This window comes from Adelges cooleyi, unplaced genomic scaffold (assembly GCF_023614345.1).
Source record: "Adelges cooleyi isolate 19-005CV unplaced genomic scaffold, UGA_ACOO_1.1 ACOO_flye_CR_arks_rails_tigmint_CR_PRNA_5, whole genome shotgun sequence".
Lineage (NCBI taxonomy): Eukaryota > Metazoa > Arthropoda > Insecta > Hemiptera > Adelgidae > Adelges > Adelges cooleyi.
In genome coordinates, this window is record NW_026096188.1 from 6,754 (window position 1) to 34,501 (window position 27,748).

General features: G+C 28.6%; 3 protein-coding genes across 52 annotated transcripts in view; all 3 read right to left on the reverse strand.

Moving 5' to 3' along the window:
* The window catches only part of LOC126842288 (zinc finger protein 239-like), a 27,591-nt gene extending 6,059 nt beyond the window's left edge, over nucleotides 1–21,532 (reverse strand). The window contains exons 1-3 of one of the 7 annotated variants that reach the window (XM_050579210.1): nucleotides 21,297–21,532; nucleotides 6,915–7,044; nucleotides 5,645–5,806 (exon numbers count right to left, since the gene is read on the reverse strand). In XM_050579210.1, the coding sequence (XP_050435167.1) occupies nucleotides 5,645–5,806; nucleotides 6,915–6,979 (227 nt within the window). In that variant the 5' untranslated portion in view covers nucleotides 6,980–7,044; nucleotides 21,297–21,532. Of the gene's footprint in view, nucleotides 1–5,644; nucleotides 5,807–6,206; nucleotides 6,250–6,462; nucleotides 6,643–6,914; nucleotides 7,045–21,296 lie in introns of those variants that run through there. The other 6 variants (XM_050579209.1, XM_050579218.1, XM_050579213.1 and 3 more) reach the window with 6 other exon arrangements.
* LOC126842282 (zinc finger protein 501-like) overlaps nucleotides 1–27,748 on the reverse strand; it is a 123,318-nt gene that overhangs the window by 5,070 nt on the left and 90,500 nt on the right. For 18 of the 44 annotated variants that reach the window (XM_050579190.1, XM_050579194.1, XM_050579188.1 and 15 more), the window contains 2 exons: nucleotides 19,993–20,172; nucleotides 17,076–18,845 (listed from right to left, as the gene is read on the reverse strand). In XM_050579190.1, coding sequence (XP_050435147.1) covers nucleotides 17,474–18,845; nucleotides 19,993–20,172 — 1,552 coding nt within the window. In that variant the 3' untranslated portion in view covers nucleotides 17,076–17,473. The other 26 variants (XM_050579162.1, XM_050579176.1, XM_050579171.1 and 23 more) reach the window with 10 other exon arrangements.
* Nucleotides 8,364–21,303, reverse strand: LOC126842291 (zinc finger protein 570-like). Its single transcript, XM_050579220.1, has 4 exons — nucleotides 21,167–21,303; nucleotides 11,357–11,515; nucleotides 10,604–10,783; nucleotides 8,364–9,355 (listed from the first exon to the last, which is right to left on the reverse strand). The coding sequence occupies exons 2-4, from the start codon at nucleotides 11,494–11,496 to the stop codon at nucleotides 8,602–8,604; spliced, it is 1,074 nt and encodes a 357-aa protein (XP_050435177.1). The 5' UTR covers nucleotides 11,497–11,515; nucleotides 21,167–21,303; the 3' UTR covers nucleotides 8,364–8,601.

Here is a 27,748-nt window from a genome sequence, read left to right on the forward strand (position 1 = left end):
TTAGGTGTTAGGGGTAGTCAGGATTTTCAAATATTCGATTTTTTTAATTTGTATTTTCTTAAAGTATGATGTCTTGAAAATATTATCTGAAAATTTTAAGTTAATCAAAGGAATAGATAACTCGATGTAAGTAATTAAATAATTTATTTTTGTATACATGAATCGAGTATAAAACTTTTCAAATAAGTTTTTCTAGAAACTATTTCTTCAAAGACGGTGACCACTGTAATTTAAAAAACCACTTCACAGATTTGAATGAAATTTATACAGCTTATTAAAAGCATAAAAAACTAGTGCCTGATCAAAGGTTTGTTTTTATTTAAAATTATATTTTTTATAAACAATAAACTAGTGCTTTTTTCATTGAAAATCGGCGAGTAAATAATCAGAGGTCACCATTTTGCTTACTTAAAAAAAAAAGCTTTGGCTCTAAAATAACTATTAAACTAATGATTTTTTAGATTTGATTGATTTTAGATGATTTAGTAAAATTTATGTTGGTCACCGCAAACACGACTTGTGAGACGGAGTCCAACAAATATAGCTTAACTTAGTCTACAATACTTTTTTTTTTTAAGCTCTTGTCAAAGTTAAACCATAATATAATAACTTCATATTATTTGTTTTATAAAATAAATTAAACTACTGTCAAAACAAAACTAATGCGGCAAGCAGCGAGGAGCGGTAAAGCCATTGTAGTACGTCATATTAATTTAAAAATAGATCGTCTTGGTGACTAGTGTTATCGCAAAACCGTAGAATATAGCAGGTAATATCATATATCTTTGTATGTGTACTGTGTCAAACCCCATAAATAACCGGTTGTAGATAAAATGTGGCGCTTCGGATGCCGTAAACACTATTTCAATAAAATAAAAATGGACAATTTTCAAAAAAAAATAAATGTTCATGGTAAATACAATAACGACCCTCTCTCGATAACTTGCATGAACAAAATTTTAGTCACAATTAATTATAAATGGAATATTTGATACTTTTTTTGTGAACGGGGAGGCAATTGCCCTATTCACCCGCTTGTATCCGCCCTTGCCCCTACTTGTAAATTTAATATTTAATATAATAATATCAACCAAAAATAGGTGTTAAAGAAAGCCAGCACAGTTGGGCATAGTAGAGATTGGGATGTCACAGGTCTACAGGAAATGTTACAACTGAAAGTGATATAATCACTTTAAAATAAAACGCTTGACCTCAGAATTTTGAAAAAATTGTACCTATACTTCCATTCTTGATCCCTTCATACCTTCGGTCTAATTTTTAAATTTTCAATAAAATTAATATTTATACTATATACTTATATACTATAATAATATATATTATATACTTCCATTAGAGCAATCTCACACAAACTATTTATACTTCATAGATTATATTATTTCAAAGCTATATTATACTTCTATTTTACTAGATTCACAATGTACAAAATAAAATGCAACTGAAAAAATCTTTCCATAGATCCTTAAAATGTAAAGGGTGGATAGTGTAACGGGGTTTCCCATTTAAATACATTAGAAATTGCCGTTTTACTGCCTCATCCTGTATATTAATATCTTGTTATTTTCTAAAGAAAAATCGATTTTCTTACATTTTAAATTAAAATAAATCGTATACTGGTACTGTGATGGAGGAAACAATAAATTTTACCTACACATATTACTTATTAGTTAAATATTACTAACGTGTATAGCCACTAGCGGTCGGGTGTTGCTGTTATTTAACAATAACCTTTTATGGAGATTTTAAAAATTGTGTTATTTTAATAAAAGCATAGGAGCTGATATCATGATGTTAAATGTTCACGAGATTTGATCTAGTCATAAAATAAAGTATTATCATTTATGACTTAATTATCATTAAAATTTATCTTAATTTATACATAGTAATAAAATAATGAAATATTTTAACAAAATTAGAGCTACAAGTTATAAACTAAAAAATTAAAATTAGCACGAAGCAGGTTATGTAATATTAGACAATTTAAACAATCAAGCGTGAATCTCTTTAAATGAAAACAGTATAATATTATGCAAAACATTAGTTTTCCTTTAAAAAAATTGTGTAATAAAAAACACATTTTAAGGCGGTATACTGCATAAAACCCAACACTTAATCTGAATCCAAAAAACAACAGACCTCTTCATGATTTGCAGGTAGTTTGACCTTATAACTCATAGTTGAGTTCAAGTTCTAACTTAAAAACTCGCACGGTTTTTTTTTGTTTTTTCAAATTTCGTCTGTGAAGAATTAAACTTTCTCAACTTTTACCCCCCCCCCCCCAAAGTACAAACTAGATAAAATTTGTGATTTATAGAGTTGCTATTCGAAGGAATTGGTCTAGTATTAAAAAAGTTACAGTGCGTACAGCTAACAAAAAAGCCCACATCAGAGTAAAACCAATACCTTCTCGCTTTGCATCGAAGCTAAAATGCTTTAATTTTTAGTGAGTTATTTTAGATTAAGAAGGTAGAAGAGATGAACTAGAAAAACGCATTGAGTCAATATCATTGTAATATTTTTTCAGCATCGCATCAAAGCTAATACAACACAAAGCATAATAAACAGAAGTAATATTTTTAACTTCTATGCGGAGCTGAGAGTGTATTGATTTTAAAAATTTGGTCTCACATTCTTATATTTTGTGTGTGTTTTAAAACGCTTAAACGATTTCTTTCCGTAGGCTGTAGCAACTCAATAATCTCCCAAAGAATTAACAAATACGAATGAATCAACAATACAGAAAAATGTATAACATTTTAAAAATAAGTTTAATTCATTAACTATTATTAATAATAATTAATTTAATTAAGCATGTAAGAATACTTAAAACGAGAAAATACCCTAATTATGAATTAGTGTTCTGAAATCATTTTTAAATAATATTAATATTATGCTATATAATTATAACAGTTTATAAGTAATATTTATTTACACAGTTTTCGATTTAAGCACATATTTGTTCATTTTAGTCAAGAATAAAAAGTAAATGTATATGGGTACATATGTTTCTATCAACTAATACTAAATGTAAATACTAAATACATTGATATCTATTGGTAAAGTTTGTACAATCTTAAGTTACTCAATTTAACAGTAAAACTAAATTGCCAAATTAAATAACATGTTGAGTACACGCTAAATATGTATAAAACACATTGGTTTCACTAAATGTCTTTGTGCAAGTGTGTATGTTAATAATCAGTTAAACGATAGAAATATTTAAAGATGATAAGAAAACGAATAAAAATATATTAAATCTGAATTAAATCCTAAGTAAAAAAAATTAACAAATAGATTTTGAAAAACTATTTTGAAACTGCTAAAAAGCCACGTGAGGTTTATGAATCTATGAGCCGTGTGCTTTTGCTTGATGACTTTTGAGGGCATCTTGGCGACCATATGATTTATCACAGACTGAGCATTTGTGTCGTACCCCACCAATATGTATGCGTTCATGAATTATGAGAGAGGACTTTTGACTGAATGTTTTTTCACAGATAACGCATTTAAATGGTTTCTCGCCGGTGTGTATGCGTTCATGAGTTTTTAGGTTATCTTGTCTACCAAATGTTTTTTCACAGACATTGCATTTAAAAGAATTCTCTCCGATGTGTATGCGTTCATGAGTTTTGAGGTAAGATTGTCTACTAAATCTTTTTATACAGATATCGCATTTATAGGGTTTAACCCCGGTATGTGATCTTTCATGAGTTTTGAGGGTACATTGTCCATTAAAACATTTTTTACAGACATCGCATTTAAATAACTTCCTGCTGGTATCTTTATGTATCTTTTTATGAGTTCTGAGGTTAGATTTGTCACAAAAAGACTTTTGACAGACATCGCATTTAAATGGTTTTTCGCCGGTATGTGTTCTTTTATGAGTTTTGAGGGTACATTGTCTATTAAAACATTTTTTACAGACATCGCATTTAAATGGTTTCTCGCGGTATGTACACGTTCATGTTTCTTGAGATCAGATTTTTGAATGTATGTTTTTCAACAGATATCGCATCTAAATGGTTTCTCGCCGGTATGTGTTCTTTCATGAGTGTTGAGTGAAGACTGGACACCAAATGTTTTTTCACAGACATTGCATTTAAAAGGTTTCTCTCCGTGTGTATGCGTTTATGAGTTTTGAGGTGAGATATCTGACCAAATTTTTTTTCACAAATATTGCATTTAAAGGGCTTCTCGCCGGTATGAACGCGCCAATGTCTTCTCAGGCTTGATTTTGATGAACAACTTTTCAAACAAATACCACAATTAAATAGGCCATCTTATTTCGAGTATACCCTTTGATTTTGCTGTTACGATGATTGACTTTATTTTTTTGAGGTGTTTTCTTTGCAATGGAAGTACTGGAATGCGATTTCGCAATATGCCGGATTATATTACTTTTGGTTGTAAACCTTCTTTGACATATATTGCAGTCAAACCGACGTATTTTGTGTATGTTTTTTCTCAGAATCGTTTTCTATAGTTTTGTTCAAACTGCAATCCATGGTTTTTGTATTGTTTGAGGTATCGGTCGCTTTACACGGAAAATTAATACTGCAACATGTATGGAACATAATAGATTAATTTAAGACAAATATATTTTGATATTATACAGCAAGTATTAATATTACTAATATTAAATGTACAACGCATCATTTTTAGAAATTAATTTATTGATTTTACATGACATATAATGATCTACTATTAAGGCAATTTTTATTGGATTCAGTTGCCTAAAATTTTCCTATAAAATACAATGTAACGTTCACATTTGTTAAAATAAGGATATTTAACGTCCGAATAACATAAGATTTTAAACCTAGAAAGTCTACTTTGTTTTAAGTCCACTTTTACATTGAGTACCTTGAGACATTTAAATGACCGACGTCTTTTAACCCTTAACTTGGCAGAAATAAAAATTTCACATGAAACGACTAAACTAAGCTTTTAACATGGATGCTAAAAATTAGAGATATGCGATTAAAGACTATCTAATTAATAATTATTTTTATTAAGTTTTAAGTATTTTACTATGAGGACATTACTTGAAGTCTATTTCTTTAAAGTTTTCCGTTCAGTTTTAATTTTTAATTTTGATAATTAAAAAATGTATTTAATAAAAAATATAAAACGCTATTACTTATTACATTTTTTTTTTAACTGTTAGCATTCAGTATTTATTTTAAAAAATCACACCTTTTTTTTAATTTATCTATAAAAAATGTATGTTCAAATGTCAAACATTTTGAAGTATAGTCACCCACCCAATAGATGATTTCACGTGGAGTGACCCATCTTTGTCATTTATATGTACAACACATTTAAGTCCCATGCTAACGTACGCTAACAATAATGCGATACTGCAGATGTAAACCGGTCATCATACCCACCAATTAATGTTTACAATTTTTTTTTTTTTCTATACTGTGATTTAACAATATGTTGATAAGAGGTAAATGCAGTTATAAAACAATCTATTATTATATTAGCAAGTAGTTCCTAATATAAGTTTAATAGCAGAACGCTAACATGGATAACAACGTTAGGTGTATAGAGGAGAACAACATAAACACCAGTTAATAGTTTATTTAAGATAAAAATTATTTTTTAATAAATATCACCTTACCCATAAGTATTGTCGACTTCATTCTTTACCAAATTCTCCTCTGTTGTAGAAATTGAATTGTTTATGAACAGCACATCTAACGGTTTAGATTTTTCAAAGGAGCATTCTTCTGCATCGTCATTTTCAGGTTTAATTTTTAATATATTATACCGCTTCAAAACTCTATAATTGACATTTAACATTAGTTGTATTTCTGTGCCATATATGCAAAGAGGTTTATTTGGACAACTAAATTGCACAATTTTAATTATTTTATTTAGTAACAAATATAGTCTAATAATGATATAGTAAAGATAATTTAGTTTACATTCTAAACTCGAAGATTAATCATATTATAAATTTTAAAAAAATTAGATAGCCTAATCTATTCATAAAAAATGTTTATTTAACTTAAATGAAATTTCTGATAGTAAAAAAACATGAATTTTAATATATAGTTTTTGTAATAAAAAATGACACTTATTCGCATTTTTTTTAACTTAATAAAAAAATGAAAAATAATTGTAAAAATGTTTTCTATATATTTATATAAATAACTCGGTAAGTATCGTACAAAACTTACGCTAACATAATGTGGTGCTGCAGACAACATACCCACAAATTAAATGTTTACAATTTTTTTTTTTTTTTAATATTTTAATGTATTTTTATATTGATAAGAAGTAGATGTAGTTTTAAAACAATCAATCTATTATTAAATGAACAAGTGGTTCCCAATATAAGTTAAATCTTAGTTAAACTCTTATATTGATACCATCAGGCACAAGTTTTAATAATTTTGTTCAAGATAAAAAAAATGGTAATAAAAATCGCCTTACTCATAAGTATCATCGACTTCATTCTTAACCAAATACTCCTCTGTTGTAGATATTTCAATGGTTTTGAACAGCACATCTAACGGTTTTGGTTCAACGACTCCGAACGTTTATTCAACAGAGTATTCTTCTGCATCGTCATTTTCAGGTTTAATTTTGAACATATTATACAGCTTCAAAACTCTATAATTGACAAATTACAAGCATGACTTATAGGTAAGAAGCTAACACAATAAAGATCAAAGCTAGACGATTGCCCATTTTGCCAACTAGATTAATTAAAAATGGTGTTGATCCCATATAACTCTGCTCAACTCCGGGTAAATATTAAGTAATAAGCAACCAAATATAAATTATGATTCTTTTTATTCACAAGCAGTGTTTTAAGTCCTCGGGAGACAGTAAACACGGCAATAATGTATATAAATTAGAAATACAAAACAATAGGTACTCACACAACGTAGAACCGTAATCCGCTTTCCAGGGCTGCTACTGAAAACTTATAATAAACTATTGACATGCAAGACAAAACTCAATTGTAACGCAACTTGAAACGAAATAAAGAAACACAACGCAGTACGTTAGGTATTTATCACAGAATTCGACCAAGTAATTATGATTAAAATCTAGATATTCTCACGAAGCGGGCCGTGGCGACAATACAGAAAACCAATTGTACCTAGGGCGCTCAATCTAATTGTTTCACTAGGTTGATTCACAGAACTTCAGCAGAGTGTACAAATATTAATCTTAATTAAAAAATCAAAACTTTTATTTCAATTGTGATTTTAATGCAAACTGCACAGTGCACGATACAACGCAGAAATTGTATGGACAGATTTGTGATAGTGTGCGTTTGTTTGATAACGAGTGATTGCCACAGATGGAGGTACTTTGTAGCGTGAAGGTTAACTGTCGTGCATTTTCGGAGGCAAATAAATTAAATACCAAACTCTTGTATCAAAGATTATTAAAAGAAATAACACAATAAAACCTTTTTTTTTCAAATGCTTCTATATTTTACGATTTAAAACACTAAACAATTATACTAAATTTCTAAAAGTGTTTAACCATTAGACTGTATTAGTCTTAGTGAAATATACTTTTCATTTTAACTAAATTGTCTTAAACGAGCCTCAACAAGGCGGAGTAATTTAACAACCCGTCAAATTAAATATGTCACAATCAAAGAGGCGGATAGCCGATGTCTTAGACGAACATGTTTAGCCACGTCAAAATGGTGCATGCCCAAACAAAAGTGGCACTTACGAATAGTTCTTTAAACATAGACGATATTTGACGAACACTTAAACAGTTTGTTCATTATGGTCATATAATTTATCCATGTACATAAATCATTTAAAATTCCAATATTTAATAATTATTTGAAAAAGATGTTTATAAAAAAAAAGTCTCAATATAAAACTAATGTTATTACTCTCAAACATGGTATTATGTTTTCTTGGGAACTAATCACACAAATATATTGAACAAAATTATTTTTACTAATTATTTAATAATAAACGTATATATTGAAGTAGGCATATTCTCCTTACTTTCCCGAATGACATTTATTAATAATGGTCAGGTTCAATCTTAATAATTCTTCGAATTAAAAAAACGAAAAACTTATTCTAAAAATATGAATGAAACTAACATAATGTAATCATAGTTGACGAATTAATAAAATATTTTATTTTGATTTTAAACATGGTTCGCATATTCAACGCTCAAAAATTAACAAATATTTTAAATTAAAAATCAATTTTAAAATACAAATTAACATATATTATAAACCATTCTCTTCAAAACCATCTGTAACTAAAAAGACTACTGACATTTTATAATAAAAAATAAGAATAGTAACAATATTTTTTAGCATATTGTGTGTGTAGATTATGAAAATTAAAAAATACATTATAAAAATATAAATACTAAATAATTCATGTGATCCGTCGAAAAAATAAATTAAAAACTAATACTTATGTTATTGATCTGTTAACCGATAGTAATAAATTAAATATTATAAGAAAACTAATAAAAGTATACTAAATCTGAAATAAATCGTAAGTAAAAAAAATTGCAAAATAATAACAAATCGATTTTGAAAAACTGCCAAATAGTCACGTAAGGTTTATGAAACTATGAGCCGTGTGCTTTTGCTTGATGCCTTTTGAGAGTATCTTGGCGACCATATGATTTGTCACAGGCTGAGCATTTGTATCGTACCCCACCAATATGTATGCGTTCATGAATTATGAGATAGGACTTTAAACTGAATGTTTTTTCACAGACATCGCATTTAAATGGTTTCTCGCCGGTATGTATACGTGCATGTTTCTTGAGATCAGATTGTTGACCGAATGTTTTTTCACAGACAACGCATTTATAAGGTTTCTCCCCGGAATGTGTTTTTTCATGAACTTTGAGGTTCGATTGTATATTAAAACATTTTTCACAGACATCGCATTTAAAGGGTTTCTCTTCGGTATGAATACGTGCATGGTTCTTGAGATGAGTTTGTTGACTGAATGTTTTTTCACAGACAACGCATTTAAACGGTTTCTCGCCGGTATGAATACGTGCATGTCTCTTGAGAGCAGATTGATGACTGAATGTTTTTTCACAGACATCGCATTTAAACGGTTTCTCGCCGGTATGAATACGTGCATGTCTCTTGAGAGCAGATTGATGACTGAATGTTTTTTTACAGACATCGCACTTAAAAGGTTTCTCGGCGGTGTGTATGCGTTCATGAGTTTTGAGGTGAGATATTTGACCAAATTTTTTTTCACAAATATTGCATTTAAAGGGCTTCTCGCCGGTATGTATCCTTTTATGAATTTTGATGTAAGATTGGTCGCAATTGGACTGTGTTTTACACGAAAAATGAATACTGCAACACGTTTGAAACAAAACAAATTAATTTAAGAAAAATATATTTTGATGTTATACAGCAAGTTTTAATATTAAATATACAACGCATCCTTTTTAAGAATTAATTTGATTAATTTTAGATGACATACAAAAGTCTTCTTTACTCAATTTTTATTTGATCGAGTTGCCTAAACTTATCCTACATAATACATGTAACGTTCACATTTATTAGAATATGGACAATAAACATCCGAGTGCCATAAGATTTAAAACTTAAAAAGTGTACTCTATCTAAAGTCCACTTTTACATTGAGTACCTTGAGACTTTTTATGACCGACGTCTTTTAATCTTAAACTTGACAGAAATAATAATAAATTCTCATAAACGGCTAAACTATATTTTTGACATGGATATGTCTTTTGGCTTGGGGACATTAAGAAAATGCTTGAATGACGCTGAACGCTATCGAGGAAAATGTGTGCGTGTGGCGCGATTAAGCGGATGTTTTGTGAATGAAACAGCTGATAAATAATTTTTAATGTCTGGCTAAAAATTAGAGATATGCGATTAGAGATATTATAGATAAGATATAAAATGTACGATATTGTAGATACAAAATGTAGAGATATAATATTAGAAATAAAATATGAGAGATAAGAAACGAGACATATCCGTATAATAAATACCTCTTTAAAAAGAAAACAAAATGTAACTAATTAATAATATTTTTATAAAGTTTTAAGTATTTTACTATGAGGAACTTTTATTTTTTATTTATGATAATTAAAAAATGTATTTAATAAAAATTAAACAAACCCCATTACTTATTACATGATTTTTTTTTTATAACTGTTAACATTAAGATTTTATTTTAAAAAATGACACCTGTTCGCATTTTTTTTTTCTATTTTAATGTATGAAAGTTTTCTATATATGTATATAAAAAAAACCGGTACTTCTTATGCCAACGCAAACGTACGCTAACATCATGCGATGCTGCAGACGTTGACCGGACATCAAACCCACAATTAAATGTTTTCACAATTTTGTTTTTTTGATACTTTGATTTAACATTATATTGATAAAAGGTAGATACGGTTTTAAAATAATATATTATTATATAAACAAGCAGTTCCTAATATAAGTTAAATAATAGCGAAACGCTAACATCGATACCACTGATGGGTTTATGGAGGAGGATAACATAATTACAAAAGTTTTAAAGTTTTGGTTTAGAAAAAAAAATGGTAATAAAAATAACCTTACTCATAATTATTATCGACTTCCTTCTTTACTAAACACTTATTTGTTGTAGAAATTTCATTGTTTAAGAACTGCATATCGAACGGTTTGTTTTCATTGACTTCAAACGATTTTTCCAACAACTCTTCTTTTGTTTCATCGTTTTCAGGTTTAATTTTCAATATATTAAACCGCTTTAAAACTCTATAATTGACATTAAACATTAGTTGTATTTCTGTGCTATATATGCATAGAGGAATAGTAGGACAACTAAATTCACAATTTTAATTATTTTATTTAGTAACAAATATAGTCTACTAATGATATAATAAAGATAATTTAGTATACATTCTAAATGTATATTCTAATAGTAAAAAACATAAATTTTAATATATAGTTTTTGTAATAAAAAATGACACTTATTCGCATTTTTTATTAACTTAATGAAAGAATGAAAAATAATTGTAAAAATGTTTTCTATATATTTATATAAATAACTCGGTAAGTATCGTACAAAACGTACGCTAACATAATGTGGTGCTGCAGACAACACACTCACAAATAAAATGTTTACAATTTTGTTTTTTTAAATATTTTAATGGATCTCTATATGGATAAGAGGTAGATGTAGTTTTAAATCAATCAATCTATTATTAAATGAACAAATGGTTCCTAATATAAGTTTAATGTTAGCGAAACGCCTATATTGATACCATCAGGCACAAATTTTAATAGTTTTGTTTAAGATAAAATAAATGGTAATTAATATCGCCTTACTCATAAGTATCATCTACTTCATTCTTAACCAAATAATCCTCTACTATAGATATTTCATTGTTTTTGAACAGCACATCAAACGGTTTTGGTTCAACGGAGTATTCTTCTGCATCGTCATTTTCAGGTTTAATATTCAACATATTTTACCGTTTCAAAACTCTGTAATTGACATTGAGCTTTAGTTGTTTTTTTCTGTACCACTTATGCAAAGAGGTTTAAATAGGATACTAAATTGCAGTTTTAACTATTTTATTAAGTAACAAATAAAGTAATAATAATGATATAGTAAAGAATAATTTAGTTTACATTACTTGTAAAAAACCACTGAGTTTTCAGTAGTATATTTTGTTTGTTTAAACATTTAAATCTTAATTTTAATTTACTCGAATTAGATGAATAACACAAAGCTACAAGCATGGCTTATAGGTAAGAAGCTAACACAATAAAGATCAAAGCTAGACGATTGGCCATTTTGCCGACTAGATTACTTTAAAATGGTGTTGATCCTATATTACTCTACTCAACTCCGGATGAACAATAAGTAACAAGCTACCAAATAAATTATGATTCTTTTTATTCAAAAGCAGTGTTTTATGCCCGCGGGAGACAGTAAACACGGCAATAATGTATATAAATTAGAAATACAAAACAATAGATACTCACACAATGTAGAACCGTAAACCGCCTTCCAGAGCAGCTTATAAAAACTTATAATAAATTATTGACATGCAAGAAAAAACACAATTGTAACGAAATAACGAAACACGACGCAATACTTAAGGTATTTATCGCAGAATTCGACCAAGTTATTATGATTGAAATCTAGAGATGTTCACGAATCGGACCCGTGGCACCAATACTGCAAACAAATTGGCAGTTTTATTTATTTAAATATAACAGCTTGTATATTTACCTAACGTGTACAGCACAAAGTTATTAACAGAATGTCTGCTTGGAAAAAAGACGCCAAGCGTGTAGACGAAGTCGTGTGAGATTATCGAATGGCGGACCAAAAATGGCTGCGGCATCGTCCTTACGCTTCTCCCGGCGCAGGTGGGGGTACGGTGGGTAGTGGTACCAACAATCATCACATTAGATGTGATTCCAATGAAAACTGAATGACAACGCAGAAATTATATGGACAGATAGTGTGTGTTTGTGTGATAACAAGTGATTGCCACATATGGAGGTACTTTGTAGCGTGGAGGTAAACGGTCTTGCAATTTAGGAGGCAAAGAAATAAAATGCGATTTCGCAATATGCCGGATTATATTACTTTTGGTTGTAAACCTTCTTTGACATATATTACAGTCGAACTTGCAGTGTATTTTGTGTATGTTTTTCTCAGAATCGTTTTCTATAGTTTTGTTCAAACTGCAATCCATGGTTTTTGTTTTGTTTAAGGTATCGGTCGCTTTACACGGAAAATGAATACTGCAACATGTATGGAATATAATAGATTAATTTAAGACAAATATACTTTGATATTATACAGCAAGTATTAATATTACTAATATTAAATGTACAACGCATCATTTTTAAGAATTCATTTTATTGATTTTACATGACATACAATAGTCTACTATTAAGGCTATTTTTATTTGATTGTGTTGCCTAAACTTATCCTATAAAATACAATGTAACGTTCGCATTTATTAGAATATGGACAATAAACATCCGAGTGCCATAAGATTTAAAACTTAAAAAGTGTACTCTATCTAAAGTCCACTTTTACATTGAGTACCTTAAGACATTTAAATGATTGACGTCTTTTAACCCTTAACTCGGCAAAAATAAAAAATTCACATGAAACGACTAAATTAAATTTTTAACATGAATATGGCTTTTGGATCAGGGACATTAAGAAAATCTTTGCGTGCGTGCGTGAATGGCACTGAACGTTACAAAAGACAATGTGTGCGTGTGCTGCTATTAAGCGGATGTTTTGTAACTTAAAGAACTGATAAATAATTTTAAGTATTCTACTATGAGGACATTACTTATAGTCTATTTCATTAAAATTTTCTATCAACTTTTAATTTTTATTTATGATAATTAAAAAATGTATTTAATAAAAATTAAACTAAACCCCATTACTTATTACATTATTTTTTTTTTATAACTGTTAACATTAAGTTTTTATTTTAAAAAATTACACCTGTTCGCATTTCTTTTCTATTTTAATGTATGAATGTTTTTATATATGTATATAAATAAACACGGTAAGTCTCATGCAAACGCAAGCGTAAGCTGATATTATGCAATTCTGCAGACATCGACCGGTCATCATACCCACAAATAAATAACAATTTTTTTTTTTTTTGATACTTTGATTTAACATTATATTGATAAGAGGTAGATGCGGTTTTAAAACAATCTGGTATTATATGTATAAGTGGTTCCTATAATAAGTTTAATAACGGAACGCTAACATCGATACCAACGAAGGGTTTATAGAGGAGAACAACATAATTCAAGTTCATAGGTATATTTTGTGTTTTTTAAACATTTAAAACTAAATTTGAATTTATCTTAATTAGATTAATAACACAAAACTACAAGTATGACTTTTAGATAAAAAGCTAATACCATAAAGATTTAAGCTGGACAATAGCTCATTTGGCCGACTAAATTTAAAGTGATAATAATCTTTACTTATGTATTATATATGTACGTATTAATATAAATAATATTATCCCTTATGTTTTATAATAGCCTAAAAACAAGCTATAAGTATAGAAAAAGGAAAAGATAAGTGGATTACGTTACTCACAGCTTTCCAGAGCTGCTAATAAAAACTTGTAAAAAATTATTGACATGCAAGACAAAACTCAAATATAATGCAACTTGAAACGAAATAAAGAAACACAACGTAGTACGTTTGGTATTTATCACAGAATTCGACCAAGTTATTATGATTAAAATCTAGAGTTGTTCACGAATCAAACCCGTGGCGACAATACAGAAAACAAATTGCTAAATCTAATTTAACTAGTTTGATTTACACAACTTCAGAGTGTACAATAATAAATCTTAATTGCTAACAAAATCAAAACTTTTATTTTATAATAATTGTGATTTTAATGCAAACCGCACAGTGCACGGCAACGCAGAAATTGTATGGACAAATAGTGTGTGTTTGTGTGATAACGAGTCATTTCCACAGATGGAGGTACTGTGTAGCATGGAGGTAAACTGTCGTGCTTTTTAAGAGGCAAACAAATCAATACCCCAACACTTGTATTAAAGCTTTTTGTAAACTAACCTTCATCGACATCCTATAAAATTAATAAGTTTACCTAAGGCCTTATCTGCCATGGACACACTTTTCCTATGGCGTTAAATCGAATTTAACTAGCTTGATTTACAGAACTTCAGCAGAGTGTACAAATTTTAATCTTAATTAAAAATCAAAACTTTTATTTCAATTGTGATTTTAATGCAAACTGCACGGTGCGCGACACAACGCAGAAATTGTATGGACAGATTTGTGATAGTGTGCGTTTGCTTGATAACGAGTGATTGCCACAGATGGAGGTACTTTGTAGCGTGAAGGTAAACTCTCGTGCATTTCAAGAGGCAAATAAATTAAATTCCAAACTCTTGTATCAAAGCTTAATAAAAGAAATAACACAATAAAACCCTTTTTTTCCCAAATGCATTATTTAACAACTATAAACAATTATACTATATTTCTAAAAGTGTTTAACCATTAGACTGTATTTAGTCTTAGTGAAATATACTTTTCATTTTAACTACACTGTCTTAAACGAGCCTCAACATAGGCAAAGTAGTAGAATTAAAATGATTTTTTTTAAACTTTTATTTTTGCTATAATATTATAATTGTTTAAGCGAAATGTGCACTAAGCGTACATTTTTTTCGAGAAACTAAATATGTGCTGGCTTTTGTGTTAATAGTTGGATTATTTAAATTACTTGGTTTTTTTTATCATAAAAGAAAATCTCACATTTAAAAAAAACTATTCTATCCGTATGCAAGTTAGTTTTGTCTTTTCATAAAATCTCAAGAAAATGTATTGTTAGTATTACTAATTTTGTGTTACTCTCAATATAACAATGTAATAATAATACAAACATTTTACATAATATAATATATATATATATATGTTATTGTATATAAACTTAGTATATATTACTATTATAGTATTTACCTAAAACTTAAGTTACCTTATCGATTTAATGGTAGGGCTTAGGTTCACACTCTCATTGACATGATGGAGTCTGGAGGTTGAAGACATGGTGAATGAGTATCTAAATTCTAAATATAATGAAAATAATAAGGTATCAATGAACTCCTCATATTAGTTAATCCATGTCAACTGATAGTAGGTTAATTAAATTGCTCGTGTTATACTGTATATTTCTAGCAGTATTCAGTACTCTTTGTTCTATTGGCAATAACATATTATATTATTTGTTCGTAGAAATGTCATCACAAAAGTAAGGGGAAAATGTACTGGTAAAATTAATATTTAACTCTTTGTTGTTTTTCACCTTGACCATATGGCAGATAGTACATTTTTGAAACTATGAATACAATTTTATTTCATATTCAAATTTATTTGTTTAAGTAATTATTACAAATTTTAAAACGACTAATTATTTTCAAACAAGTTTCGATATTCGGTAATTAAAAAAAAATCCTCACCCTGGCCATATGTCGGATTGCATGGGGATGGGGCTAAACATGAAGAACAAAATTAGTTATCAATGTGAAATTACATAAATATATGTCATAAATATATATTATATACTGCTATTTTATATAGGTACTAGTTCTGAATATGTTTCTGTTTTTTGAGCGTTTATTTCAATGATAATATGTTTAACATGTTTAGTTAGAAAGACGTTTCGCCTATTATTTATAAAGGAATTCACTTCGGTAAAAGTAATTTATTGCAAAAACTTCATTTAACGTTTAAACTATAATGTGTAAGTTTGAATTCAGTAATTATAGTTTTAAAATAAAATGTTTAATAAAACTTAATTTTAACTTAAAAAGTTTAATAAAATTAATTTTTAAAAATTAAAAAACTAAGTAAATTTAATTTACACTAAAGGTAAAAAATGACAAATAAAGCTAGAATTAGATACATTCACTCATTCCGCTAAAGTTGGATACGCAGGTGACTATGGATAATATCAAGTTGAAAAATACGTACATTCTAGTGGGTTATTTTAGATTAAAAAGGTAGAAGAGATGAACTAGAAAAACGCATTAAATCAATATCATTGTAGTGATCTTTCAGCATCGCATCAAAACGAATAAAACACAAAACATAATGAACAGAAGCAAAATTTTAACTACGATGCGGAACTGAGAATGTGATGATTTTACAGATTTGGTCTCACATTCTTTTTTTTTTTTTTTTGTGTGTTTTAAACACTGAAACGATTTCTTTCAGTAGGCTGTAGCAACTCTTTAATCTCCCAAAGAATTAACAAATACGAATAAATCAACAATATCGAAAAGTTTATAATAATATATAGTTAGTTAATAATAATTAATTTAATTAAGCATGTAAAAATACTTAAACAAGAAAATACCCCAATTATGCATTAGTGTTACTTTTTCAAATAAGTTTTATAAGTTACCTAAATCAATTATATTGTGTTAAATAATATTAATATTATGCCACATAATTATAACAGTATATAGGTTATATTTATTTACACAGTTTTCAATTTAAGCACATGTTTGTTCATTTTATTTAAGAATTAAAAATAAATTTATATGGATACATATGTTTCTACCAACTAACATAAATACTAAATACATTGGTATCTATTGGTAATGTTTGTACAATCTTCAGTTACTCAATTTTTAACAGTGAAACTAAATTGCCAAATTATATAACATGTTGATTACACGCTAAACACGTATAAAAACATATTGGTTTCACTAAATGCCTTTGTGCAAGTGTATATATTATTGATCAGTTAAACGATAGTAATATTTAAAATATTTTAAGAAAACTAATAAAAATATATAAAATCTGAATTAAATGCCAAGAAAAAAAAATTGCAAATAATAACAAATAGATTTCGAAAAACAATTTTATAACTGCCATATAGTCAAATAAGGTTTATGAATCTATGGGCCGTGTGCTTTTGCTTGATGACTTTTGAGAGTACCTTGGCGACCATATGATTTGTCACAGGCTGAGCATTTGTATCGTACCCCACCAATATGTATGCGTTCATGAATGATGAGATTGGACTTTTGACTGAATGTTTTTTCACAGACATCGCATTTAAATGGTTTCTCGCCGGTATGTATACGTGCATGTTTCTTGAGATCAGATTGTTGACCGAATGTTTTTTCACAGACAACGCATTTATAAGGTTTCTCCCCGGTATGTGTTCTTTCGTGAGTTTTTAGGTTGGATTGGTCACAAAAAGACTTTTTACAGATATCGCATTTAAAAGGTTTCTCGCCGTTATGTATACGTACATGTTTCTTGAGATTAGATTGTTGAATGAATGTTTTTTGACAGATATCGCATTTGTAAGGTTTCTCACCGGTATGTACACGAGCATGTTTCTTGAGACAAGATTGTTGAATGAATGTTTTTTCACAGATAACGCATTTATATGGTTTCTCACCGGTATGTATGCGTGCGTGTCTCTTGAGATTAGATTGTTGAATGAATGCTTTTTCACAGACACGGCATTTAAATGGTTTCTCGCCGGTATGTACACGTGCATGTTTTTTGAGATCAGGCTGTTGAATGAAGGATTTTTTACAAACATTGCATTTATAAGGTTTCTCACCGGTATGTACACGAGCATGTTTCTTGAGATCAGATTGTTGAATGAATGTTTTTTCACAGATAACGCATTTATATGGTTTCTCACCGGTATGTATGCGTTTATGAATTTTGAGACTAATTTGTTGACTGAATGTTTTTCCACAGACAACGCATCTAAATGGTTTCTCGCCGGTATGTGTTTTTTCGTGAGTTTTGAGGTTAGACTGTACATTAAAACATTTTTTACAGACATCACATTTAAACGGTTTTTCACCAGTATGTATGCGTTCATGAGTTTTGAGGTAAGATTGTCTACCAAATGTTTTATCACAGATATCGCATTTAAAGGGTTTCTTTTCGGTATGAACGCGCCAATGCCTTCTCAGGCTTGATTTTAATGAAAAAGTTCTCGAACAAATACCACAATAAAATAGGCCATCTTTGTTTTGAGTATACTTTTTGATTCTGCTGTTACGATGATTGACTTTATTTTTTTGAGGTGCTTTCTTTTCAATGGAAGTACTGGAATGTGATTTCGCAATATGCCAGATTATATTACTTTTGGTTATAAACCTCCTTTGACATATATTGCAGTCGAACCGACGTAATTTGTGTATGTTTTTCTCAGAATCGTTTTCTATAGTTTTGTTCAAACTGCAATCCATGGTTTTTGTATTGTTTGAGGTATCGGTCGCTTTACACGGAAAATGAATACTGCAACATGTATGGAACATAATAGATTAATTTAAGACAAATATATTTTGATATTATACATCAAGTATTAATATTACTAATATTAAATGTACAACGCATAATTTTAAAGAGTTAATTTTATTGGTTTTACATGACATATGATGATCTACTATTAAGGCAATTTTTATTTGATTGAGTTGCCTAAACTTATCCTATAAAATACAATGTAACGTTCACATTTGTTAAAATATGGATAATAAACGTCCGAATAACATAAGATTTGAAACTTAAAAAGTGTACTTTATCTAAAGTCCACTTTTACATTGAGTACCTTAAGACTTTTTAATGACCGACGTCTTTTAACCCTTAACTCGGCAGAAATGAAAATTTCTGATAAATAATTTTTAATGTCTGGCTAAAAATTAGAGATATTATAGATAAGATAAGATATAAAATATACGATATTGTAGATACAAAATGTAGAGATATAATATTAGAAATAAAATATGAGAGATAAGAAACGAGACATATCCATATAATAAATACCTCTTTGAAAAGAAAACAAAATGTAACTAATTAATAATATTTTATAAAGTTTTAAGTATTTTACTATGAGGACATTACTTATAGTCTATTTCATTAAAATTTTCCATGAACTTTTAATTTTTATTTATGATAATAAAAAATGTATTTAATAAAAATTAAACAAACCCCATTACTTATTACATTATTTTTTTTTATAACTATTAACATTAAGTAAACATTAGTAACATTATTTTAAAAAATCACACCTGTTCGCATTTTTTTCCTATTTTAATGTAGGAATGTTTTCTATATATGTATATAAATAAACACGGTAAGTCGCATGCAAACGCAAGCGTAAGCTAACATTATGGGATACTGCAGACGTCGACCGGTCATCATACCCACAAATAAATATCAATTTTTTTTTGTTTTGATACTTTGATTGAACATTATATTGATAAGAGGTAGATGCGATTTTAAAATAATATATTATTATATGAACAAGTGGTTACTAATATAAGTTTCATAATAGCGAAATGCTAACATCGATACCAATGATGGGTTTATGGAGGATGATAACATAATTACAAAAGTTTTAAAGTTTTATTTAAGAAAAAAAAAATGGTAATAAAAATAACCTTACTCATAATTATTGTCGACTTCATTCTTAACCATACACTCTTCTGTTGTAGAAATTTCATTGTTTATGAACTTCATATCTAACGGTTTGGTATCAACGACTTCTAACGATTTTTCCAACAACTCTTCTTCTGTTTCATCATTTTCAGGTTTAATTTTCAATATATTAAACCGCTTCAAAACTCTATAATTGACATTTAACATTAGTTGTATTTCTGTGCTATATATGCATAGAGGATTAGTAGGACGACTAAATTGTACAATTTTAGCTATTTTATTTAGTAACAAATATAGTAATAATAATGATATAACAAAGAAGACAGCTTACTGACTAAGTGCCTGAAGCTTGAACATAATAAAAAAGAATAATTTAGTTTACATTATTTTGAAAATAAAAACCAACCAATTTTTCAGTGGTAAATTTTTACATGATCAAATTCTTACAGCTGAATTGAATATATTTGGGTTTTATACTGTGTTTCATTTACCAACTTGTCAGTTTGGTGTTTATTGTTGGACATATCATAATGCGAATCACTACAGCGGACTACAGCATTACAAAAGCTTTTTTGTTTTATTTAGTAAACACAAAATATTAATACAAATAGCCTTACTCATAAGTATTGTCGACTTCATTCTTCACCAAATACTCCTCTGTTGTAGATATTTCATTGTTTTCAAACGGCTCATCCAACGGTTTTGTTTCAACGGCTCCAAACGTTGTTTCAAAGAAGTGTTTTTCTGTTTCATCAATTTCATCTTTAATTTTCAACATATTATACCGCTTCAAAACTCTATAATTGACATTTAACACAAGTGTTATTTCTGTATCGTATATCCATATAGGTTAAATAGGACAAATAAATTGCACAATTTAAACTATTTTATTAAGTAACAAATAAAGTAAGATTAATAACCCAAAGCTACAAGCATGAATTGTAGGTAAGAAGCTAACACAATACAGATCAAAGCTAGACGATTGCCCATTTTGCCACTAGATTAATTAAAAATGGTGTTGATCCCATATCACTCTACTCAACTCCGGATAAATAATAAGTAACAAGCTACCAAATAAATTATGATTCTTTTTATTCACAAGCAGTGTTTTAAGTCCTCGGCAGACAGTAAACACGGCAATAATGTATATAAATTAGAAATACAAAACAATAGGTACTCACACAACGTAGAACCGTAATCCGCTTTCCAGGGCTGCTACTGAAAACTTATAATAAACTATTGACATGCAAGACAAAACTCAATTGTAACGCAACTTGAAATGAAATAAAGAAACACAACGCAGTACGTTAGGTGTTTATCACAGAATTCGACCAAGTAATTATGATTAAAATCTAGATATTCTCACGAAGCGGGGCCGTGGCGACAATACAGAAAACCAATTGTACCTAGGGCGCTCAATCTAATTGTTTCACTAGTTTGATTCACAGAACTTCAGCAGAGTGTACAAATTTTAATCTTAATTAAAAATCAAAACTTTTATTTCAATTGTGATTTTCATGCAAACTGCACAGTGCACGATACAACGCAGAAATTGTATGGACAGATTTGTGATAGTGTGCGTTTGTTTGATAACGAGTGATTGCCACAGATGGAGGTACTTTGTAGCGTGAAGGTTAACTGTCGTGCATTTTCGGAGGCAAATAAATTAAATTCCAAACTCTTGTATCAAAGCTTATTTAAAGAAATAACACAATAAAACCTTTTTTTTTCTTCAAATGCTTCTATATTTTACGATTTAAAACACCAAACTATTATACTAAATTTCTAAAAGTGTTTAACCATTAGACTGTATTAGTCTTAGTGAAATATACTTTTCATTTTAACTACATTGTCTGAAACGAGCCTCAACAAGGCGGAGTAATTTAACAACCCGTCAAATTAAATATGTCACAATCAAAGAGGCGGATAGCCGATGTCTTAGACGAACATGTTTAGCCACGTCAAAATGGTGCATGCCCAAACAAAAGTGGCACTTACGAATAGTTCTTTAAACATAGACGATATTTGACGAACACTTAAACAGTTTGTTCATTATGGTCATATAATTTATCCATGTACATAAATCATTTAAAATTCCAATATTTAATAATTATTTGAAAAAGATGTTTATAAAAAAAAAGTCTCAAAATAAAACTAATGTTATTACTCTCAAACACGGTATTATGTTTTCTTGGGAACTAATCACACAAATATATTGAACAAAATTATTTTTACTAATTATTTAATAATAAACGTATATATTGAAGTAGGCATATTCTCCTTACTTTCCCGAATGACATTTATTAATAATGGTCAGGTTTGGTTTACTGTCGTTCAATCTTAATAATTCTTCGAATTAAAAAAACGAAAAACTTATTCTAAAAATATGAATGAAACTAACATAATGTAATCATAATTGACGAAATAATAAAATATTTTATTTTGATTTTAAACATGGTTCGCATAATTCAACGCTCAAAAATTAACAAATATTTTAAATTAAAAATCAATTTTAAAATACAAATTAACATATATTATAAACCATTCTCTTCAAAACCATCTGTAACTAAAAAGACTACTAACATTTTATAATAAAAAATAAGAATAGTAACAAAATTGTTTAGCATTTTGTGTGTGTAGATTATGAAAATTAAAAAATACATTATAAAAATATAAATACTAAATAATTCATGTGATCCGTCGAAAAAATAAATTAAAAACTAATACTTATGTTATTGATCTGTTAAACGATAGTAATAAATTAAATATTATAAGAAAACTAATAAAAGTATACTAAATCTGAAATAAATCGTAAGTAAAAAAAATTGCAAAATAATAACAAATCGATTTTGAAAAACTGCCAAATAGTCACGTAAGGTTTATGAAACTATGAGCCGTGTGCTTTTGCTTGATGCCTTTTGAGAGTATCTTGGCGACCATATGATTTGTCACAGGCTGAGCATTTGTATCGTACCCCACCAATATGTATGCGTTCATGAATTATGAGATAGGACTTTAAACTGAATGTTTTTTCACAGACATCGCATTTAAATGGTTTCTCGCCGGTATGTGTTCTTTCATGAACTTTGAGGTTAGATTGTATATTAAAACATTTTTCACAGACATCGCATTTAAATGGTTTCTCGTCGGTATGAATACGTGCATGGTTCTTGAGATGAGTTTGTTGACTGAATGTTTTTTCACAGACAACGCATTTATAAGGTTTTTCACCAGTATGTATCCTTTCATGTTTTTTAAGACTTTGTTGTAGACTAAATGTTTTTTCACAGACATCGCATTTAAACGGTTTCTCGCCGGTATGAATACGTGCATGTCTCTTGAGAGCAGATTGATGACTGAATGTTTTTTCACAGACATCGCACTTAAAAGGTTTCTCGGCGGTGTGTATGCGTTCATGAGTTTTGAGGTGAGATATCTGACCAAATTTTTTTTCACAAATATTGCATTTAAAGGGCTTCTCGCCGGTATGTATCCTTTTATGAATTTTGATGTAAGATTGGTCGCAAAAAGCCTTTTGACAGACATCGCATTTAAACGGTTTTTCGACGGTATGTGTGCGTTTATGAATCTTGAGGTGATGTTGTCTACCAAATGTTTTTTCACAGATATCGCATTTAAAGGGTTTCTCCCCGGTATGAACGCGCCAATGTCTTCTCAGGCTTGATTTTAATGAAAACGTTTTCAAACAAATACCACAATTAAATAGGCCATCTTTGTTTCGAGTATTTCCTTTGATTTTGCTGTTACGATGATTGACTTTATTTTTTTGAGGTGTTTTCTTTTCAATGGAAGTACTGGAATGCGATTTCGCAATATGCCGGATTATATTACTTTTGGTTGTAAACCTCCTTTGACACATATTGCAGTCGAACCGACGTATTTTGTATATATCTTTCTGAGAATTATTATCTATAGTTTCGTTAAAACTACAATCCATTGTCTTTGTATTATTTGAGATATCTGTCGCTTTACACGAAAAATAAATACTGCAACACGTTTGAAACAAAACAAATTAATTTAAGAAAAATATATTTTGATGTCATACAGCAAGTTTTAATATTAAATATACAACGCATCCTTTTTAAGAATTAATTTGATTAATTTTAGATGACATACAAAAGTCTTCTTTACTCAATTTTTATTTGATCGAGTTGCCTAAACTTATCCTACATAACACAATGTAACGTTCACATTTATTAGAATATGGACAATAAACATCCGAGTGCCATAAGATTTAAAACCTAAAAAGTGTACTCTATCTAAAGTCCACTTTTACATTGAGTACCTTGAGACTTTTTATGACCGACGTCTTTTAATCTTAAACTTGACAGAAATAATAATAAATTCTCATAAACGACTAAACTATATTTTTGACATGGATATGTCTTTTGACTTGGGGACATTAAGAAAATGCTTGAATGACGCTGAACGCTACCGAGGGAAATGTGTGCGTGTGGCGCGATTAAGCGGATGTTTTGTGAATGAAACAGCTGATAAATAATTTTTAATGTCTGGCTAAAAATTAGAGATATGCGATTAGAGATATTATAGATAAGATATAAAATGTACGATATTGTAGATACAAAATGTAGAGATATAATATTAGAAATAAAATATGAGAGATAAGAAACGAGACATATCCATATAATAAATACCTCTTTGTAAAGAAAATGTAACTAATTAATAATATTTTTATAAAGTTTTAAGTATTTTACTATGAGGACATTACTTATAGTCTATTTCATTAAAAATTTCTATCAACTTTTAATTTTTATTTATGATAATTAAAAAATGTATTTAATAAAAATTAAACTAAACCCCATTACTTATTACATTATTTTTTTTTTATAACTGTTAACATTAAGTTTTTATTTTAAAAAATTACACCTGTTCGCATTTCTTTTCTATTTTAATGTATGAATGTTTTTATATATGTATATAAATAAACACGGTAAGTCTCATGCAAACGCAAGCGTAAGCTGACATTATGCAATTCTGCAGACGTCGACCGGTCATCATACCCACAAATAAATAACAATTTTTTTTTTTTTTGATACTTTGATTTAACATTATATTGATAAGAGGTAGATGCGGTTTTAAAACAATCTGGTATTATATGTATAAGTGGTTTCTATAATAAGTTTAATAACGGAACGCTAACATCGATACCAACGAAGGGTTTATAGAGGAGAACAACATAATTCAAGTTCATAGGTATATTTTGTGTTTTTTAAAAATTTAAAACTAAATTTTAATTTATCTTATTTAGATCAATAACACAAAACTACAAGTATGACTTTTAGATAAAAAGCTAATACCATAAAGATTTAAGCTGGACAATAGCTCATTTGGCCGACTAAATTTAAAGTGGTAATAATCTTTACTTATGTATTATATATGTATATATTAATATAAATAATATTATCCCTTATGTTTTATAATAGCCTAAAAACAAGCTATAAGTATAGAAAAAGGAAAGATAAGTGGATTACGTTACTCACTTCTTTCCAGAGCTGCTAATAAAAACTTGTAAAAATTATTGACATGCAAGACAAAACTCAAATATAATGCAACTTGAAACGAAATAAAGAAACACAACGTAGTACGTTTGGTATTTATCACAGAATTCGACCAGGTTATTATGATTAAAATCTAGAGTTGTTCACGAATCAAACCCGTGGCGACAATACAGAAAACAAATTGCTAAATCTAATTTAACTAGTTTGATTTACACAACTTCAGAGTGTACAATAATAAATCTTAATTGCTAACAAAATCAAAACTTTTATTTTATAATAATTGTGATTTTAATGCAAACCGCACAGTGCACGACAACGCAGAAATTGTATGGACAAATAGTGTGTGTTTGTGTGATAACGAGTCATTTCCACAGATGGAGGTACTTTGTAGCATGGAGGTAAACTTTCGTGCTTTTTAAGAGGCAAACAAATCAATACCCCAACACTTGTATTAAAGCTTTTTGTAAACTAACCTTCATCGACATCCTATAAAATTAATAAGTTTACCTAAGGCCTTATCTGCCATGGACACACTTTTCCTATGGCGTTAAATCGAATTTAACTAGCCTGATTTACAGAACTTCAGCAGAGTGTACAAATTTTAATCTTAATTAAAAATCAAAACTTTTATTTCAATTGTGATTTTAATGCAAACTGCACGGTGCGCGACACAACGCAGAAATTGTATGGACAGATTTGTGATAGTGTGCGTTTGCTTGATAACGAGTGATTGAAAGTGAAGAAGAATTAAAATGATTTTTTTTTAAATATTCTCCGTATACAAGTTAGTTTTGTCTTTTCATAAAATCTCAAGAAAATTTATTGTTAGTATTACTAATTTTGTGTTACTCTCAATATAACAATGTAATAATAATACAAACATTTTACATAATAAATATATATATATATATTATTGTATATAAACTTAGTGTATATTTACCTAAAACTTAAGTTACCTTATCGATTTAATGGTAGGGCTTAGGTTCACACTCTCAGTGACATGATGGAGTCTGGAGGTTGAAGACATGGTGAATGAGTATCTAAATTCTAAATATAATGAAAATAATAAGGTATCAATGAACTCCTCATATTAGTTAATCCATGTCAACTGATAGTAGGTTAATTAAATTGCTCGTGTTATACTGTATATTTCTAGCAGTATTCAGTACTCTTTGTTCTATTGGCAATAACATATTATATTATTTGTTCGTAGAAATGTCATCACAAAAGTAAGGGGAAAATGTACTGGTAAAATTAATATTTAACTCTTTGTTGTTTTTCACCTTGACCATATGGCAGATAGTACATTTTTTGAAACTGTGAATACAATTTTATTTCATACTCAAATTTATTTGTTTAAGTAATTATTACAAATTTTAAAACGACTAATTATTTTCAAACAAGTTTTGATATTCGGTAATTAAAATTGCCATAGATGGAGGTACTTTGTAGCGTGAAGGTAAACTGTCGTGCATTTTCGGAGGCAAATAAATTAAATTCCAAACTCTTGTATCAAAGCTTAATATTCGAAATAACACAATAAAACCCTTTTTTTCCCAAATGCATTATTTAACAACTATAAACAATTATACTATATTTCTAAAAGTGTTTAACCAATAGACTGTATTTAGTCTTAGTGAAATATACTTTTCATTTTAACTACACTGTCTTAAACGAGCCTCAACATAGGCAAAGTAGTAGAATTAAAATGATTTTTTTTAAACTTTTATTTTTGCTATAATATTATAATTGTTTAAGCGAAATGTACACTAAGCGTACATTTTTTTCGAGAAACTAAATATGTGCTGGCTTTTGTGTTAATAGTTGGATTATTCAAATTACTTGGTTTTTTTTATCATAAAAGAAAATCTCACATTTAAAAAAAACTATTCTATCCGTATACAAGTTAGTTTTGTCTTTTCATAAAATCTCAAGAAAATGTATTGTTAGTATTACTAATTTTGTGTTACTCTCAATATAACAATGTAATAATAATACAAACATTTTACATAATATAAATATGTATATATTATTGTATATAAACTTACTATATATTACTATTATAGTATTTACCTAAAACTTAAGTTACCTTATCGATTTAATGGTAGGGCTTAGGTTCACACTCTCAGTGACATAATGGAGTCTGGAGGTTGAAGACATGGTGAATGAGTATCTAAATTCTAAATATAATGAAAATAATAAGGTATCAATGAACTCCTTATA

Coding starts and splice junctions, on each gene's coding strand:
- LOC126842291 (XM_050579220.1), bottom strand. CDS start 11,496: ATGTTGAATATTAAACCTGAAAATGACGATGCAGAAGAATACTCCGTT. Junction 10,784..11,356: donor GAAGTAGATGATACTTATGA/GTAAGGCGATAT, acceptor TGTCAATTATAG/AGTTTTAAAGCGGTTTAATA. Junction 9,356..10,603: donor GAAGTCGATAATAATTATGA/GTAAGGTTATTT, acceptor AACGTGTTGCAG/TATTCATTTTTCGTGTAAAA.